The sequence below is a fragment of the Nilaparvata lugens genome, chromosome 2 (assembly GCF_014356525.2).
Source record: "Nilaparvata lugens isolate BPH chromosome 2, ASM1435652v1, whole genome shotgun sequence".
Taxonomy (NCBI): Eukaryota; Metazoa; Arthropoda; class Insecta; order Hemiptera; family Delphacidae; genus Nilaparvata; species Nilaparvata lugens.
Genome location: NC_052505.1, coordinates 15,563,541 through 15,585,204, shown reverse-complemented (window position 1 = coordinate 15,585,204; position 21,664 = coordinate 15,563,541). Strand labels below are relative to the sequence as shown.

General features: G+C 32.9%; 1 protein-coding gene across 12 annotated transcripts in view; it reads right to left on the bottom strand.

Annotated features, from left to right (window-relative positions):
- Positions 1-21,664, bottom strand: part of LOC111045441 (multiple PDZ domain protein) — a 587,845-nt gene that overhangs the window by 23,365 nt on the left and 542,816 nt on the right. For 9 of the 12 annotated variants that reach the window (XM_039420670.1, XM_039420674.1, XM_039420679.1 and 6 more), the window contains 4 exons: positions 19,637-19,784; positions 5,730-5,896; positions 3,895-4,050; positions 1,014-1,172 (listed from right to left, as the gene is read on the bottom strand). In XM_039420670.1, coding sequence (XP_039276604.1) covers positions 1,014-1,172; positions 3,895-4,050; positions 5,730-5,896; positions 19,637-19,784 — 630 coding nt within the window. The remainder of the gene's footprint in view (positions 1-1,013; positions 1,173-3,894; positions 4,051-5,729; positions 5,897-19,636; positions 19,785-21,664) is intronic. The other 3 variants (XM_039420673.1, XM_039420676.1, XM_039420677.1) reach the window with 1 other exon arrangement.

Here is a 21,664-nt window from a genome sequence, read left to right as displayed (position 1 = left end):
AAAACACTTCAAGTTGTTTTAAAGGAAAAAACTCCAAGTTTTGACTTGCCTGGTCGCGCCGTACAAGCGCTATCGGCAGTTACGTCAAAGATGGCTGCCTTCACTGGATCCGAGCGTGCTAGCTGTGTGTTTTGGTTTGAAAATCCTCATAGTGTACCTTGATATGTTGAAAAAATTTTTGATAGCACAGATCAATGAAAAATACCGAGAACGAAATGTTTTCTTTATGCAAGATGGCGAACCACCACACTATCTGACCGAAGTCCGGGATTTTCTTAATGACCGCTTTCCAAATCAGTGGATTGGCCGTAATGCGCCAATTGCATGGCCCCCTCGTTTCCCAGACTAACACCGCTGGATTTTTTCTTGTGGGGTTTCATAAAAGATATGGTGTATGTACCTCCTTTGCCAGCCACTCTACCTGAACTTGGAGCAAGGATTTGCGCTGCTGTTGAGCAAGTTACACCTGAAATGCTAGTGCGAGTCTGGGAAGAAATCGACTATCGATGGGATGTCTGCAGGATAACCAACGGACGCCACATAGAATATCTTTAGTTCAAGGTGAAAAAAAAATCAAGTGTTTTCCTTTAAATCAACACCAAAACCAGCTCTGTACCTTATTTAATAAAATTTTTATGAATTTTCCAAATTGTAAAGTACTTTTTGAATCACCCGGTGTTCAATCTACTTTATTATTCAATCATAAAATATAAACTACATTTTTTTCTTTTCAGTTCGCAATCAACCCATTTTATCCTGGAGTTAACATATGGTCACACCAAACAAGCTTTGGGAAATGAGTGGGACTTTTGACCATTTGTTTAGAAGCAGAACAAGAAAATTAAGAGAACGGCAAGAGTTCAGTGACTGAAAAGAATCTATTATCTGATTCAATTCCATCCAGGAAATTGTCTTCTATCGACAATCTCTACATAAAAGAAGACAAATATAAAATTATGATAAATAAAGGTAGATTTAAAAAAAAATTAATATTCCAATAGGAATTCACTTACTACATCAGAAATGAATATTCCAGGACCATTTTTCCTGCCAACTATGCTCAGTCCAAGGCCTTTACCAGGTTTCTTCGTTAATTCCACCTCCACCACGTCTAGAATGTCCTCCTCTTTCCCTGAACTTACAACTTCATCCCTATATACAACCATTTTAACCTGAAACAAATTTTGAAACTCAATAAACTCGTATAAAGGCTACTAGTTACTATGCAATATGAAATCATCCATACATTCATTTTGTTACGAGCAGGTGTAACCCGCGCTACACAAGGATCTGTGAAAAGCACAAATAGATTAATTCTAGTTCCATGCTGAAAAGTTCAAGTATTATCCTATCGAATTCACTCGACAACAATAGAAAAATTAAATTAATAATTTAATATTTTGTCAAAACTACATGGACAGTCTTAGTTTTCATTGAAGTTGAAAAATCTCACCAAAAAAGTACAGTAGTTGGACTCGAACCCATAACCTTTCATTCAATTATTTATTGATTAATTAGAATGAAAACAGGCCTAGGATTGTTGAGTCCTATGTAAATTCACAATATTTATGCAACATTTCAAGTTAGTAAGTTTGATAGCTCAAGAGTGATGATGCGTCAAACATGTACCTATTCCATATCCTGTGCATGTACCATCAGTATAATTATATGTCTTTTCTCAGAACGCTGCCTAGTAACCTAATCAAAGCTAAAGCTTAAAAACACTATTTAATCAACGGTTGCAGATATTTTTTTCTACAAACCATCGTAAATAATCAACAATATTTTTCAGGTACTGTGAATAGAATGATTAAGATATACAGGGTGATCATAATTATGGTAAATAATTTAATACGTGATAGTAGAGGTAAATTAAGAAAAAAAGTTTCATATAAACATATATCCATAAACGCTTCATTAGCGAGCTATACAGGGTGAAAGATTTCGCCCGGAATTCAGTTCCTCTGGTGAAATACACCGATGCTGAATTGTTTGGCGACTAGTTTTTGAGAAACTTATGCTGGATTCATATGGAAAAATATCTGAAAAATTGAATAAAACTAGTCTGGAAGCTCTAGTGTGAGTAGTTTTTGAGGAAAAAGTTCAAATATGCCAAAAATCCAAGTAGAAAAACACAGACTTCTACGTTTGATGCCAATAACTTTCTGTAATGACCAGTAAACAAATAATCCTTGCAATAAAAATTGTAGAGAATTTAATTCTGAAAAGAATGATGTAACGTCCACAACCAACATATTTGGGCAGCTGAGAATCAGCATGCCATCAATCCTAATCTTCCACAACATCAGTTTTCAGTAAACATTTGGGCAGGAATCATAGGAGATCATCTACTTCTGTTCGAGCTTCCTCCCAGGCTTAATGGCATGATCTACTAGTCTTTTGGTATAAGTTTAATGTCATTCAGATACCGGTATGCTACTTTCATATAAAAAAAAACTTTTCATAAAAAACCGAATATTTTATTTGCAATCAGCTACAACTTATGAGTTATTAGTTCTCTTCTCATAAAACAGCAAATTTTGTGGTGTAATGTACTACATAAGAATACATTTCATCCACCTTTTATTTGAATTTAGTTTACACAGCTTACATCATTCTTTTCAGAATTAAATTCTCTACAATTTTTATTGCAAGGAATTATTTGTTTACTGGTCATTACAGAAAGTTATTGGGCATCAAACGTAGAAGTCTGTGTTTTTCTACTTGGATTTTGGCATATTTGAACTTTTTCCTCAAAAAACTACTCACACTAGAGCTTCCAGACTAGTTTTATTCAATTTTTCAGATATTTTTCCATATGAATCCAGCATAAGTTTCTCAAAACTAGTCGCCAAACAATTCAGCATCGGTGTATTTCACCAGAGGAACTGAATTCCGGGCGAAATCTTTCACTCTGTATAGCTCGCTAATGAAGCGTTTATGGATATATGTTTATATGAACTTTTTTTCTTATTTTTACCTCTACTATCACGTATTAAATTATTTTACCATAATTATGAATCACCCTGTATTTATGACAATTCCGATTTTTTATCTGAAATCTTGCACGATTAAAAACATTCAAAAGACGGCGGACCTGCCTAAAGATCTCGGTGTCACAGTAAGTGGATGAACTCATTATTTTATTGAATAAATTTGACTGCTAGTCGTTCTAGATAATAAAAAAGTGATTTTTTAGTAAGCAGTTCTTGATGAAATACAACATTGAAGAATTTACAAATATATTTAAAAAGGTGTATTCAATAAAGCTTATTCAATTAAAATAAATCAACATGAGAGGGATCTCTACATTCAAGTTGGCCAGTACATGAAACCAAAATTTATGAAATGAACAAGTTGTAATTTTGATATGGACAAACTCACAGAAATATAATCAATGAAATTAGCAACTAAATGAAATTTCAGAGCTTCATTCAACAGTAAAACAGAGAAGGAAGATCGTTTTTACTCAGTTACAGTAATGAGTTTTATACCGACAGAAGCTTTTACAGCAATTTTCTTCTCTGCAAGTTCATACATTTTTGAAGGTGTGGTATTTTTCAATAATTCTCAACTGAAAAAAATCTGTTTTCTAATTTTCAGTACGAAGAAAGCTCTGCAAAATTGTTGTGTTTTTAGTGTATGCTTGCTCCAATAGATAAATTTATTTGTCCCAAAAACAAATAAATAAATAAATAGAATTTGATTGCCATCAAATTCATTAAACACAGACGACGTCAAAAAACACATAGCTTATATTGCATATCCCTGGAAAAAAGTGTCTACTCTTTTATTTTGTCTTGAGAATATCCTGAGGTGTAGAGGATTGAATGATTTTTATTCCATAGTTTAGATATTGCATTGAATCTTATATTTTTTCTTCATCAAACTCACCTTTGCTGGTGTTTGTCTAAGAGCCGCCAGAGCTTTACTATGAGAAATACTACGGAAATCTTCGCTATTAACTTCTAATAATTGATCACCAGGTTTTAATCGGCCATCTTTCGCTGCCGCTCCGTCTGGATAGACTTCGTGAATAATAATTACTCCCTGTGAAAACAAAAATAATGGCATTAATTCATGCATCAACGCGAATAAAACATTTGACACTGAGAAAAGAATACAAAGTTTGCACAAGGATCTCTCTGATACTCTATCTAAGATGTATAGAGTCGACAGATAACATGCAAAAGGGTTACCACATTGTATTCACATACTGAGAAAAGAATTGTCTTTTTTCGTTAGGGCTACTCTTGAATTGATAATGGCATCATAGCCGAGACATGTCGTAAGTAAGCAATTTAAAAAAAAGAGTACTTAGATTTTCATTTTTTATTCCTGAGAAAAGAATGTATCTTTGACGTTTGTAACAACACAAATGGCCGGTTTCCGAGCTCGGGATTTAGGTAAGTTCTAGACTTTAAACAGAAAGTTCTAGACTTTCTTTGCGGAAAGGACTTAGTTAAATTAAGCCAATACACAGAAGAGAAAAAAAATATTGAAAGAAAATATTTGAACAACGTACAATGGTGACAAATGTGTATCTTCAATGCATAGCTTTTCAGTGCTAACAATTCATTGTTTGTTCTAGCATTTTTGAAGAGTTGAAACTATAAAACCAATATTGATTCTTATCCAATATTTTCATTGTTCCATATTCAAGACTATGGTATTCTACCTGTTCAGCAGCAATAGAAGTAGTTTATTATAATATTTAGCAACTAGATAAGCCTACTTCAATCGTTATTAAAAACGACTACAGTTCAATTCAATTTTCAAAAGTCATGAGATGAATTCTATACTAGGTTTTGTCTCCTACAATATCAAGGTCTACAGAGGTCTGGGCACGCGGTCATTTTGTTGCTTGATAAAAAGTTTGTTTACGTGCTGTTAGCCTGAGTTGATGATCAGCTAACGTGTTATTAGTATGACGAATAATAGTCTAGTATAATATTACAGTATACATAATGGAGGGCTGCTGCCATATAGAAGGACCTGCTTAAGAGCAGAAAACTACAGACAGACATAAAGTAGAATATTTTGATATGATATATTATGGAACAGACATATTATCTCGCTCCAAAATTAACATTGGTGTCATGACCTCTATCTATAGACCTTGTACTATATATTTCATTTATTTATTTACATGAAATCAGTTTGGGAACAACAGATATATTTAAGACCAAAATTGTACAGACTGTACTTCCTATACAGATTATAAATACATCTGAAGAAAAAAATCAATTCATAAACCTACATGCAAGTGTGTAAATAGAGAAATACTATACTTCAGAATATCAGTCAATTTTGTAGTAGTAATACCTATCGAGTAGTAAATAGTATCTATCATGTAGTCACTATCGTGATGAACGAGCTTTCTCCTACATATTAACTTTACAGGACACTTAAAATACGACATTTGTAGTCTCCTATCATCCAGGACCAATACCTTAGAATGTTCCACACTACTTCTGAAACACCCTGTATATGAGAGAGTGTTATGGGGCCCTAAGAAATATAAAATATAATAGATACACCGTTATCGGTTCGAATGAGAAAAACTGAATATAGTGAATATAGCATTCTACATATTTCTCCTACATATTTACTAGATAAAAAAGAGTGTTATACGGCCCTAAGAAATAATATAACAAATAATAAATACACCGTTATCGGTTCGAATGAGAATATAGAGAAGAACGATTGTATTTGAAAGGTAGGCCTACCAGTAAGGTGTCTGATCCACCGACTATACTGAGACCGAGTCCAATCTTGTCCTTGTTGATTTCGATGGTGGACTCCGAACCAGGAGTGATCTGCGCCGTCGCGGGGTCTGGCGGGGGTTCCTCTGCGCAAGCCACCGATTCCGTAAACACAGGTTTCGGCGCCAATTCTATAACATATAAAACATACACGTTTATAGATAACTCTGTAGGTAGATGCTTTCTATTTACACTTTACAAACATTAAAAGTGATGTGGGCGAAGTTGAGCAATAAGATCCCCCCTACCTCTTCCACTCAACCACTAGTAGTGTGGGTATTTGAAGAAGACTTCATCATTATAATAATTATTATTTATTTTATTCACAAATGCTAATATGTTAATCTTTGTTATTTAACATTCTTAATTATCATGCACTGTACTGTATAATTACTACTCTATTGTTTATTGCACTTGCACAAGTTGTCTGTATTGTTTGAATCATTTTTGCAGAAATAAATGAATTATACAATTTACTAGCCGTCAGGCTCGCTTTGCTCGCCATATCCGTCAAGCCAGGGGGCTCCGCCCCCTGGACCCCCGACTGGATCGTCCAAGAATGAGATCATGCATTTTTCATTTGAGCATTTTTATCATATGTTAGGACGATCCAGTCGGGGATCCAGACTAAACGTCTGGCTAAACGGATATGGCGATCGAAGCGAGCCTGACGGCTAGTAATATAATATTCCCAGGAATAGCTCTGATTGAAGTAGCAGTGCCCAATCAATTTTTCCGCGATAAATGCATTTCAATCTTCAACTTGGTACCAACCTAACAAAGTCAACTCAACTTAATGCCAACCTGACAAAATTATTAATTTAGTTACCAGTTAACAACTGTTTCGAAGGGGTACCTCTCTCTAGATTATAGTTCTATATCAACATATGGTATGGACATTTTTCAATTATAATTAGGAGAAGAGAATAAGAAGAATATACATGCTAAAAGATGAACTTTAAACCCTTAAAAACCACCCTTAGAGTTAAAATATTGCCAAAAGATTTCTTAGTGCGCCTCTAAAGGGCCAACTGAACATATCTACCAAATTTGAACGTTTTTGGTCCGGTAGATTTTTAGTTCTGCGAGTGAGTGAGTGAGTGCCATTTCGCTTTTATATATATATAGATTATTATTCATTTATTAAATATTATTATATAATTTTGTCACGGTACAAACACAATAAGCTCAATATGTATCACACATGGGAAATTCAATAATAGTTAATCATAATATAATTGAATCGCTAATTGCAGAAAGGAAACATGTCCAACTTTTTCAAAAATTGTTTTTTTTTCAAAAAAACAACTATTTAATGTAAGATACATCGTTCACTGTAGGAGGATACATGTCCAACTGAAAGCATTGTAATGACGACGTTTTGAATGTATCGTTTACTACAGGTTTAGGTTCAGGTTTAAATAAGTTTTTTGTCTATCCTGTAAAATTATGAAAACTGGGCATGTTGCCTTTCTGCAATTAGCGATTTTAGTATTAGTATTAAAAATAAAATATCTATATCACTTCTAAACAGAGACTGCAGAAGATACCGGAATGATAACCTGCTAGAACTTTGTTGACAATGATGATTTACGCAAAATTTGATACAAAATAATAACTGTAGACTTAAGAAATTATGGTAAAGATTTAAATAATAAAACATGGTAAAGAAGTAATAAGAAAATATGTTTGCTGAATTTTCTCAATATTCAACATGATACAGTCATGGAATAAACAATCTTAGGTTTAATAAAAACCACATAAAAACTTGTAGTACCCTTTATTATTAAAAAATATTTTAACGACTAGTTTCGACAAAAAAAAATATCTTCAAGTTTTTAATAATAAAGGGTAGGCTACAAGTTTTCATATTGTTTTTATTAATTTGTACAAAAGTAGTCCATATAAGTGAAGTGTCTTTAATCTTAGGTTTATACATTCATGTATAGTTTTTCACTGGTACAGTGTGTTATACAAATACTGAAGGTGAATATGTTGGAAGGTATCATACCAGCATGTTTTATCACCATTGTAACTACCAGCGCAACACAATACCGGTATTTCAATATCTTATTTGCAATGCAAATGCTTACTGAAACCGCCAATAAAATATGATGTACAATGCCACCATTAAAACCAGGTCACTCAATTTTTTTGAAATAAATAGAACAACCTCTACAAATAATTTATAGAAACAGCTTTGAGAGTGAAAGCTGATACTGGATTATTGTGTATCACGTCTTTTGCAAGCCTAGATAGAGAGGTTTAACTAGCCTATATCAGGTTGCTTCTCTCTCAAAAATACATTAAATTTAAGGAAATATTGTTTCGAAGATTCGACTGGGTCATTGTCAATGTTGTAGAACCAATCTTGCTTTAGTCTACTGGATTCACATTAGTGTGTATCACATTTTCTGTAAGCCTAGATAGAGAGGATTAACTAGCCTGTATCAGGTTGCTTCTCTCTCAAAAATACATTAAATTTAAGGAAATATTGTTTCGAAGATTCGACTGGGTCATTGTCAATGTTGTAGAACCAATCTTGCTTTAGTCTACTGGATTCACATTAGTGTGTATCACATTTTCTGTAAGCCTAGATAGAGAGGATTAACTAGCCTGTATCAGGTTGCTTCTCTCTCAAAAATACATTAAATTTAAGGAAATATTGTTTCGAAGATTCGACTGGGTCATTGTCAATGTTGTAGAACCAATCTTGCTTTAGTCTACTGAATTCACATTAGTGTGTATCACATTTTCTGTAAGCCTAGATAGAGAGACTTATATTATTCTATTTATTTAAAAGATGAATATCCAACCGATTTTATTAAAAACTAGCCGTCAGGCTCGCTTCGCTTGCCATACCCGTCTAGCCAGGGGGCTCCGCCCCCTGGACCCCCGACTGGATTGTCCAAGAGTGAGATCAGCAGGCTCGCTTCGCTCGCCTGCATCTTTCATTGTAGGACGATCCAGTCGTGGGTCCAGACTAAACGGATATAGCGAGCGAAGCGAGCCCGACGGCTAGTAATATAATATTACCAGGAATAGCTCTGATTGAAGCAGCAGTGCCCAATAAATTTTTCCGCGATAAATGCATTTCAATCTTCAACTTGGTGCCAACCTAACAAAGTCAACTCAACTTAATGCCAACCTGACAAAATTAATAATTTAGTTCCAGTTAACAACTGTTTCGAAGAGGTACTCTCTCTAGATTATAGTTCTATATCAACATATGGTATGGACATTTTTTAATTATAATTTCAAGATATGGAATAAGAAGAATATACATGCTAAAAGACGAACTTTAAACCCTTAAAAACCACCCTTAGTGTTAAAATATTGCCAAAAGATTTCTTAGTGCGCCTCTTAAAGGCCAACTGAACATACCTACCAAATTTGAACGTTTTTGGTCCAGCAGATTTTAGTTCTGCGAGTGAGTGAGTCAGTCAGTCAGTGAGTGAGTGCCATTTCGCTTTTATATATAGATTATTATTCATTTATTAAATATGATTATATATTTTTGTCACGGTACAAACACAATAAGCTCAATATGTATCACACATGGGAAATTCAATAATAGTTAATCATAATATAATTATTATTCCTAGTATTAAAAATAAAATGTCTATATCACTTCTAAACAGAGACTGCAGAAGATACCGGAATGATAACCTGCTAGAACTTTGTTGACAATGATAATTTACGCAAAATTTGATACAAAATAATAACTGTAGACTTAAGAAATTATGGTAAAGATTTAAATAATAAAACATGGTAAAGAAGTAATAAGAAAATATGTTTGCTGAATTTTCTCAATATTCAACATGATACAGTCATGGAATAAACAATCTTAGGTTTAATAAAAACCATATAAAAACTTGTAGTACCCTTTATTATTAAAAATATTTTAACGACTAGTTTCGACAAAAAAAAATATTTTAAAGTTTTTAATAATAAAGGGTAGGCTACAAGTTTTTATATTGTTCTTATTAATTTGTACAAAAGTAGTCCATATAAGTGAAGTGTTTTTAATCTAAAGTTTATTTATTTATGAAAAACATGGAAGCATACAGGATTTCTCCCAAAAATTGCTTCCATAACAACACAATTACAATAGTACATTATACATAGTAAGAGTACAGAAAAGAAGAATATTGAAAAATTACAATGAAAGAAGAGGAAAATAATAGAAAAAAAAGAATGAACAAAAAAACAAACCGAATCAATACTAATCATACTAATCATTTATACATTCATGTATAGGTTTTCACTGGTACAGTGTGTTATACAAATACTGAAGGTGAATATGTTTAACAAAGTAGATGGAAGGTATCATACCAGCATGTTTTATCACCATTGTAACTACCAGCGCAACACAATACCGGTATTTCAATATCTTATTTGCAATGCAAATGCCTACTGAGACCGCCAATAAAATATGGTGTACAATGCCACCATTAAAACCAGGTCACTTTCGATTTTTTGAAATAAACAGAACAACCTCTACAAATAATTTATAGACACAGCTTTCAGAGTGAAATAAATACTGGATTCACATTAGTGTGTGTCACATCTTCTGCAAGCCTAGATAGAGAGGATTAAATAGTCTATATCAGGTTGCTTCTCTCTCAAAAATACATTAAATTTGAGGAAATATTGTTTCAAAAAATTCGACTGAGTCAGTGTCAATGTTGTAGAACCAATCTTGCTTTAGTCTACTGGATTCACATTAGTGTGTATCACATCTTCTGTAAGCCTAGATAGAGAGGATTAACTAGCCTATATCAGGAATCTCTTGCTTTTCTCTCAAAAATACATTAAATTTAAGGAAATATTGTTCCAAAAAATTCGACTGAGTCACTGTCAATGTTGTAGAACCAATCTTGCTTTAGTCAGCTTGAAAATGTGACCTGTATGGTCACGAAACCATGGTCCTGTACCAAATAAAACGGTAGAATTTGACAATATATGTGTGTTTTCATTTCATTTTCGAAATATTGTTTCATTAGATACATAATATTGAGTAGGCTATTTATTCAATTTCAGCCTATTAGAAATCCATCTAACCTAATTGACTAAACAAAATAATTCATTCTGAAAGACATGCTTATTCTTTCAAATAAACATAGGTTATCAATAACTAAACTAGACATTTATATTGTTATAGATATATTAAAATAGTGATTACTCACACAGATTTGATCACCAGAAAGGATGCAATGGAAAAGAACAGACAATTTTTTAAGAATTTTCAACTAAATAGAAACCAGTTTTCTCGACATGAGATACAAAATTTACAACATTGGATAAAATATATATGAAAATATTGATTAAAAAAAACAAAACATCATCAATCAATACTTTCCAATACATTGTGCTATTAATTTTTGAACTGTACCCATATAAAATAATTCGAATCTGCTTTCTGTTTAAAGTTTGAACGGTAAAACAAAAGATTATATTCATTAGGCTATGAGGCTATTGGGTTTCTATTGACATATAAAAATTTCAACACATCTGGTTATTTCAATATATAATCTGTATCAGAATTTCCATATTCAGACCATAGATTCCTAGATCATTCTAGCTTTGAATGTTGAGACCAGCGATCTAAAAGGTTCTACAATAGAACTATTATATTCCTCATTATCAATTTGTTGAGAATGAGTTTTCCTTCTCTTAATATGATATGCATATTATTCAATGTAAAATAAAGTAAAATGATCCAATGACTCCAAGAGAGACCCCGGACCCCTGTTTGTGTGCCGGGCACTCTCTTTAATTCAGGCCTTTTCCCAAGTTATAATAGTAAATTTAATACGCAATAGACTAGAGCCATTATTGTAAGTGAGTTAGCGAAATAAATTATTTTCTCTCTCTATTATGAACGGCCATGACTTCGAGTTTCCCATGATAGATATTTAAAAATTGTGGCTCCGAGTCGTCGAGGAATGTAGATTATGGAATTATCTCTAAAACTTAGCCTTCTTGTCGCGACATAAAGTGCGATAAGTTGGAAAACAGCAAGCATTGAAATTATAACAAACTACCGATTTTGCAGTTACTATTTGGTCCAAAGACTCTAGAAGCCACGCGACGATTGGTCAAATTGATTCCATTCGCCCAATAGGAGACCTGTTTCTGAATACAGTAGTGGGGATTCCCCAGTTGAGAGACCAGATTACGTTCCGGAGGACACTTTGCTAGGAGCACTACGAGAGTAAAGATGTAGTCACTATGTTTCCCCCTTTTTGGGCAGGTTTATAAGTTTTTATCATTAATTAATGTAGGAGCTAGTTTTATTTTTATTAAAGTTTAAATTTTCTAGTAGTGCCATGTCCTGAAAAGTTTAATTGTGTTTCTTCATCATGTACGAATAATTGTTTCTTCAAATAACCGCTAAGGTACGTAAAATAAGGTTAAAATATAATTTAGGGAATTTAATTGATTGAAACTTCCATAAGAGTATTGTATTAACAAAGCCTGTTATTTTTCAAGTTAATAATATTGATTGAGAATAATCCTTTTGATTTTATTAGTGATGGAAGATACTTATAAATTTTTTCTAAAGAAGTATAGAAAGTTTTCAGTTACGTTACATTTGAGTTATTGTTTCTGGAAATATATTATCGTAGAGTATTGCTGAAAGTCAGGAAGATAGCCTTTAAATTGGAATGAAATTTTCAAGATTATGTTCATATTGAGTTTATGACATTTTATAATTTTATATTTTTCAGACTCTGTTTTCTGATGTCATTAAGGCTTTCGAATGATTTAGTAAATTTGTATGATAGAAATCTTAATAGACGAAGAAGGAAGTTTTTCTTTTCCATGAAATTAATATTAATGAATGTTCAAATTTTAATACAATTCAAATTATAACAGAACTTTTGAATTATTTGTGAAGAAAGATCCATTAATTCTGATACAAAGAATCAGTAGTTTAAAGATAAAAATCTATATGAAATGAGGATTCAAATAGAATGAGAGAATTTAATTAATTGTAATCAATAGATAACTCCTGTTTTAGCTTTTGATGAATTGTAGGAAGAGTTAGAAATTAATGCTGTAATACATTTATTTACAGCGGTTCATGTGTGTCCCCAAACCAACTTCTTGTACTACCACCCCTTTGGTTCCGCAACTTTATGTAACACCGCTTCAAGACACCCGTTCAGACGACAGGTCAGGGACGTAAGAGGACGTCGCCGTCAAGCCAAATTCAACTGGTAAAAGCTCACCGCCAAAAACAAGGTACTGTAACCCCGACGATAAAGCAACGTACAGACCAACGAAAGTGCAGTGTAGTGAAACAAAGGTTCATTCGAGAATGTCAATCAAAAGTGGGGATTCAAAATTATTATGAAATGGGTTATATGGGCTACTATCGACGAAACTTGGGTTCAACGGGCTTTTCTTTCTTGAGTAATTCCATGTTGAAATGAACTTGTTATTTGATGACTGATATTGTTTGGTTTTGTGACGTATTGCTATCTAATCGGGGATAGTAATGCGCCCCCGAATCAGATAAAGAATGTCACCAAAGTAACATGAAATTGTTGTTTCTGTTGTTCGATTTTAGTTGCCAATGTTTATTGAAGCTGTTTGTATTTTTCTATTATTTCAAATTGTAGTGTTATTCTATAGTATAAACCTATTAAATCAGGCATGGCAAGATTAATAATTGAAGTTTTCTTGACTCTAGCCCGTTCACCTGCATGAATTAGGTATAGACTCAGGTATTTTCTAGATGTGCCGGCCTATTTCTAAATTCTAAATTTTATTCAAAATTATCTTCTTTGGCACACAACTGCGCCACTCTGCTGTCTAGAGATATTTAAATCTCTGGAATTCAAATTTTCTAAAAAATTAAATTTTTCATAACTTACTCTAATAATACTAGATCAATTTTTCTGAGTCTATACTTAATAATTCATTCTGTGAACGTGTTAACTGTCAATATTTTGGGTTTGGAGTTGAATGAATAATTTATTGTTGCTACTCCAATTTTTCTGAAGTTTAAATAATTGTAGATGAAACAGGAAAGTTATTCAGTTATGTTAAACCATTAAAATGATAATCTTTTGAAGTGCTTGAAGATAAAGTTAGGTATCATTGAAGCTTAAGTTGAAAGTATTCTAAAACTTCATATTGAAATTGATCATTCATTGAGAAATTAAGGGTTTAACGTTAGAATAAAAAGGAGTAGGAGAAACTAGGATATGTGAGAAACAACTGATTCTAAGTGCTGAATAAAATTTTTGCATTCTGTAATTCCGTGAATGATGATAGAAATTATTGTAATGTCAACGTACGTATTCTGGTCTCACGTCTGGTGGTTGAATATCATTATAGTAGTAGTGAATGTGAATATTGAGATTTTAAAGGTCAACCCAAGTAAATTAGGAAAATGCGGAAATTATTATGGGAGAATGTTTGAGGAAAATAGGAAATTTTTTTTGATAAGTTTAGGTAGATCGAAGGTAATCAGAGAATAAATAGGAAACTGTTTTATTAGTTATTGTTGATATGTAGTTTTGAAAAGTTGATGAGTAGTTTTGGCCTTGAGATGTTTAAACTAAATAATTAGATATTGTAGATTAAAGTTGAAACAATGATCAAATCCTTGGGAATTTGTATGAAAATAAGTTGATTCAGATGAGGTTGTTAAGTCCCTTTATCAGTAATGTTTATTCTCGAAAAGGTGAATCAGTTTTATTATTGGAAATATTTCTTTTTTAGGTGTGATTTTTGCGGTAGGCATGCGTAGTGATAGTGTAAAGATCCGTTGTGTTGATGACGTTTCCTGTAGGCTGTGGGGAATTTTTTTTGTTTAGTTGAGACTCAAGATTTAGAGGAGGACACGGGGATGTCCTGCCTGTGTGTGTTGTTGTTGAATTTAGGTAATCGGCGCGAGTGTAGGTCCATGTCCAGAGAGAACGGAGCACTGCCCGATAGTTGTCCATGTAACAAATCAAGGAATTTAGCTGTGACTAACCTTGCAAATTTGTACGGTGGAATTGTATAATTTTAGCGAAAGGCACCGAAGATGGTGTGAGCTAAGATTTAATTGTATCTAGTAAACGGTCTGGTTCATTCGAGAGTTATGGGGCTCGTCAGTAGAATAACGTAAACCGAAATCTAGAATATTTAGTGAGTCTTCGTAGTGATTGTAAGGAAAACAATCAGCGTAATGCAGTTTAGGGAAGCCCAGTCAAAAGGTTCGTTAATGTTTGGTAGGAAAGTCAGCCGCAAAAACACAAGTGATAATTGGTAAAAAAAGGGGTATTATTGAGTTTAAAGTTGCTTAGAAATTTGGTATGGAAACGAAAATTGAAAGTTTTAGACAATGAATATTTAAAGTGATTAGTTAAGGTATACAAATAAAATAACAGAGAAACTTTTTCGAGTACCTAGGTAATGTTAAAATGGTTATCAGTGAAAGTAGAAATAAATATTGGAACACTAATGAACGGGTTAAATTAAAATAAAATTAACAGTGAAATTCTTCTAGTTGAATTTGAAATGAAAAGGGAAAATCTCTTGAGTTAAGCATGAGTTTAAATTATTCTGTAGTTGAGAGTTGAAAGGTTGATTAAAAATTTAAATGGGGATATAAAGTAGAAATAGGTAGGAAAATTCGTGTCAAAAGGAAATAGAATTTTGTTGGGAAAACTAAATTGAGGTAATTAACAGTAGTAGGACCCTTTAGAGATAAGTAGTCAAAAAGTATTAATAAATAAAAAAAAATAGGAAAATCTTTAATGAAATGATCATTTTTTTTAATGATGAATAGTAAAATTGCAATCAAGTTTTCCATGTGAATAAGTTGAGATATTTTGAGATCTAGTAGAGTAATTGAAAGTAGTTGGATATGAAATTTATTGTTGAGAAATAATTATGTGAGGCTCCAGTAAGGTTGAAAATGTCAGTGAACTTGAGAATCAGTAATAGTGTATTAGTAGCCTATTAATGTGTTAATGTATTGGTAAATTTCATAATGTTGATAATCAGAAGGCAAGCAGTAGCAGTTCATCAATGCTAAGTTAGAGCTGAACTTTAATATTATTAAATCATGCCTTGAGAATTATTCTTCCAGTGTTTAGAGAAAATGTCACGTACTTTGAGTTTGAGATAAATAATAATCATGATCTATGTCGAGGCAATTTATCCTGTTGAAGTTGTAGGCAGTGAGAAAATTACAATACTCTAGTGACAAGCGAAGTATAAAATAATTGTCGATTAAAACCTAGCACTCATTGTTTTGTTTTGACTAGCGTTCTGTGGTAGAGGTTTCCTACTAGAATATTATAATGAAAAGTGTTTTTCTCATGATTGTGGAATGCAAAATCAAGCTTGTGTCATATAGCTCTCGCGTTGATCTAATAATGCAATTTCAATCATTGTTATCTTTGAATCGTAGTCTATGTAGAATAGTATTGCCTATTGAATTGCTTTATATTGTTAAAAATATATTGCACTCTCAACTCTATAGTAATGATAGTTAGATTTCAATACATTCAGCTGAGTGAAAAAGTTTCATCCTTTACTATTATGATCAAACGTACTCCATATTTTACAACAGCAGAGTAACATAGAACCAATTAAAACTATGATGTCTTTTAAACGTTTTCCCTTGTTAGAGTTTGCCAAGAAAATAACCAGGGACTCAATAAAGTGATTGAAGTATTCAAGATTATTATACTCGGTCCGTCTTTAGTACCTACTTAAAAGGTGGACACGCCCATATTGTTTTGTCCTGACTCTTGCCACAGTTTTAAAGACTCTTGCCACGAATCTCAATTATTTATACATTTTGCTGAATTTCGGAATGATTAAAGAGATTTCTTTTGAAGAGGGCCCGCTTCAAATTGGATCCTACTATCAATCCAGAAATTTGACTCTCCAAATCATACAGAATGCCTCTATGGTAACATATCCTGATTAGATTTCTTTCTGTGTGTTTCACACCGTAAGGAGGGGAGTGTGCCGGGCACTCTCTTTAATTCAGGCCTTTTCCCAAGTTATAATAGTAAATTTAATACGCAATAGACTAGAGCCATTATTGTAAGTGAGTTAGCGAAATAAATTATTTTCTCTCTCTATTATGAACGGCCATGACTTCGAGTTTCCCATGATAGATATTTAAAAATTGTGGCTCCGAGTCGTCGAGGAATGTAGATTATGGAATTATCTCTAAAACTTAGCCTTCTTGTCGCGACATAAAGTGTGATAAGTTGGAAAACAGCAAGCATTGAAATTATAACAAACTACCGATTTTGCAGTTACTATTTGGTCCAAAGACTCTAGAAGCCACGCGACGATTGGTCAAATTGATTCCATTCGCCCAATAGGAGACCTGTTTCTGAATACAGTAGTGGGGATTCCCCAGTCGAGAGACCAGATTACGTTCCGGAGGACACTTTGCTAGGAGCACTACGAGAGTAAAGATGTAGTCACTATGTTTCCCCCTTTTTGGGCAGGTTTATAAGTTTTTATCATTAATTAATGTAGGAGCTAGTTTTATTTTTATTAAAGTTTAAATTTTCTAGTAGTGCCATGTCCTGAAAAGTTTAATTGTGTTTCTTCATCATGTACGAATAATTGTTTCTTCAAATAACCGCTAAGGTACGTAAAATAAGGTTAAAATATAATTTAGGGAATTTAATTGATTGAAACTTCCATAAGAGTATTGTATTAACAAAGCCTGTTATTTTTCAAGTTAATAATATTGATTGAGAATAATCCTTTTGATTTTATTAGTGATGGAAGATACTTATAAATTTTTTCTAAAGAAGTATAGAAAGTTTTCAGTTACGTTACATTTGAGTTATTGTTTCTGGAAATATATTATCATAGAGTATTGCTGAAAGTCAGGAAGATAGCCTTTAATTGGAATGAAATTTTCAAGATTATGTTCATATTGAGTTTATGACATTTTATAATTTTATATTTTTCAGACTCTGTTTTCTGATGTCATTAAGGCTTTCGAATGATTTAGTAAATTTGTATGATAGAAATCTTAATAGACGAAGAAGGAAGTTTTTCTTTTCCATGAAATTAATATTAATGAATGTTCAAATTTTAATACAATTCAAATTATAACAGAACTTTTGAATTATTTGTGAAGAAAGATCCATTAATTCTGATACAAAGAATCAGTAGTTTAAAGATAAAAATCTATATGAAATGAGGATTCAAATAGAATGAGAGAATTTAATTAATTGTAATCAATAGATAACTCCTGTTTTAGCTTTTGATGAATTGTAGGAAGAGTTAGAAATTAATGCTGTAATACATTTATTTACAGCGGTTCATGTGTGTCCCCAAACCAACTTCTTGTACTACCACCCCTTTGGTTCCGCAACTTTATGTAACACCGCTTCAGGACGTCGCCGTCAAGCCAAATTCAACCGGTAAAAGCTCACCGCCAAAAACAAGGTACTGTAACCCCGACGATAAAGCAACGTACAGACCAACGAAAGTGCAGTGTAGTGAAACAAAGGTTCATTCGAGAATGTCAATCAAAAGTGGGGATTCAAAATTATTATGAAATGGGTTATATGGGTTACTATCGACGAAACTTGGGTTCAACGGGCTTTTCTTTCTTGAGTAATTCCATGTTGAAATGAACTTGTTATTTGATGACTGATATTGTTTGGTTTTGTGACGTATTGCTATCTAATCGGGGATAGTAATGCGCCCCCGAATCAGATGAAGAATGTCACCAAAGTAACATGAAATTGTTGTTTCTGTTGTTCGATTTTAGTTGCCAATGTTTATTGAAGCTGTTTGTATTTTTCTATTATTTCAAATTGTAGTGTTATTCTATAGTATAAACCTATTAAATCAGGCATGGCAAGATTAATAATTGAAGTTTTCTTGACTCTAGCCCGTTCACCTGCATGAATTAGGTATAGACTCAGGTATTTTCTAGATGTGCCGGCCTATTTCTAAATTCTAAATTTTATTCAAAATTATCTTCTTTGGCACATTTGGCTGGGAGCCAAGCTCCAAGACCCCCACCACACTCCCAGGTCCCCCCTCCGTACCAGACCTCTAATTTTACAAATTAGCACTGGGTACTCCAATGAGCAGTATTGCACACACAACTCAACTAAATAACAAAACCATAAGTTATTTTTGGTAATTTTTAATAAATTGAAAAACTTTCTCAAAAATTGATATAAAAAAATTGTTTTATTCAATCAATACCATGAAGAATTTATCCTCTGAATCTCATGGATTCATCTCTTACCGAATTTAAAATGTTCTGTCCCAAAACTTTAAACTTTAGACGCTCATATCTCAAAAAGTAATGATCGGAAAATTTTTTTGATAGCTTGATGATACACAAATAGAAAAACTTTGAAAAATATCACCAGTAGAAAGTTTTTTTTAGCTTTTGCACAAACATTAACCAATGGAACAAGCTATCCTATTATATTAAGCGAGCAATTTCTGTATTTATATATCTGGTTATTTATGTTTAACGGATCTCGAAAACGGCTCTAACGATTTTCACGAAATTTGGAACATAGTAGGTCCATTATATAAAAATTCGAATGCACTAGGTCTCATCCTTGGGAAAACTCTCTGAACGACATTAAAAGGATAATTCATCCTTGGATGAAACAGCTGTGGATAGTAAAAAAGTGAGTGAGGGAGTGAGTATGTGAAAAATCAAAATATCGCATCCCCGAAATTCATAAGATGACATATAGCCAGCTGTGAAATATGAACACGATCATTTTAGAGAAGTTATTGTGTTCTGTTTATCAATAAATAAAAATAACGAGCGAAGCTCGGTGCCCCGATATTGAGCAATATAATTGTGATTGCAATAATAAGCTTAGATTACTGTGAGAACTGACTTGGTTTTTCGGCCTCCTTGGCAGGGGTTGGCGTCGTGGTCCTGGCTGGACCGTCGGCAGGGGTCTTCTTATCTTCATCCTTGCCCTGGTTGGGGTTGCATACAACCAGGGACACCATGCCCTCAGTCTTCTTCAACAAAGCTGCCGCCTGAAATAATACACATTATATAAAAATTAACATTAAAAGATAAAATAACATATTGCAGATAAAATTGCCTATAAAAAGTGCAAGGTTCATATAAAAAATTAACATTGAAAGATAAAATAACAAATTTAAGATAAAATAGCATCTAAAAAGTGCAAGGTAGAGCAGAAGAAGGAACTTCACTACTATTAGTTCTGTGAACAGTAGACCTCACGCAGTTTTCTATCCACAAGTAGTGTCTGATGTCACCTGTTCTAGTTGATTCAGTTGAATCACAATTATTATTCACAGTTGAATCATAATTTACTCTTAAAAACTGTTATTTTTGTTCTCTCCAAGATCAAAAACTCACTTATGTTAATAAATAAACTCAGTGTTGCACATCTGTGTAATCACTTGTCAGCTGATTGATTATGAATAATTCTATAGTGTGATTTATCCTATCGTCAAAGAAGATGATATATACAGTGATATCAGAGTATGGAGGAATTCCTTTCCTTTTCATATTATCCTTAAAATGGAAAATTTCAAAAAACCTTTGCATACCTTGACGCGGAGTTGAAAAAGGAATATTCCTGCCAAATCTCACCGAATTCTATAAACGCGTTTGGCCGTAATCGCGTCACATACAGACAGACAAAAGCAAATCGAGTTGAAACATAGACCTCACTACGTTCGGTCAAAAACTTGAAAATAAATTTTGAATAGCAGATTAAGGCCCGGCTGCACAAAAGCCTGTTAAATTTTAATCATGATTAAATGCCACGAGAAACAATCAGAGAAAGGCTTTTTTTTTAAACGAAGGCTTCTCTGATTGGTTCTCATGGAATTTAATCACGGTTGAAATTTAACATACTTTTGTGCAACTGGGTTATAATGGCAGTGGAGGAAGATAGGAGACAGCAGTGCCGATGCTCTGCCTTGCCACTGTCTTCTATAGAGAATATCTGATACTGGTATATCTGGTTCATTCTCTTTTAAAATAATCAATCATATTATATTCTGCAAGAAAAAATATTTTTAAATTATTAAATAATATATATTTTCATAATTTTATTTGAATAGTTTGTTTATTAGTTATATTTCTACTTTGTTGAAAAACTATCTGGGAACGCTGCGGAGCTAGAGAAGGATAGCCCTATCTTCTTTCTCGAATGAAAGACAAGGGGATAGCAGAACCAATGTTAAACAAATGCTGCCATTATAACGTGGACCTCCACAAAACCCCTATTCTCTCCTATTATATGAGAAAAGGATTATTATTATTATTTTAGAAATAAACTAAAAAATTCAAGTTTTCTAAAAATTACTAAACATTCTCCTCCTCCACTAGATTGGTTCTATCATAGAGAAACAATAGCGTGAATAAATATCCCATGGTATAGGAAATTTATGTCGCAACTTTTACTGTTATCTCAAGCTAATTACTGTCGATTATTATTAATTTTTACTGTTTTGTTGGGGTGAGAGTGTGAGAACGGCACAATTTGAGAGACTACCAGCGTCACACAGCCGCATAGGAAAGAACTACGTGAACTATCGGCTTGGGATAACAGTAAAAGTTGCGACATAAACGCCCTAAACCATGGGATATCTACTTATGCTATCGTTTCTCTATGGTTCTATTCTATTCCAAATTCAATTCAATTCTATCACAAATTAATAATAGACCTACTGGTTTGATTTGCTTCAGTGATAGATTTACTCAGTTACACCGTTACCGTACACTTAAACTATAAATGCTAGCGGAGAATAAAAGAGACCAGTAGAATATAATATTATATAGGACATAGAATCTTAGAAATGACTATAAAAAATATAATGAAATAAAACTTGAATTTAAAAAAACACTTTTGAAGTGAAAATACACTTACTTTTGTAGT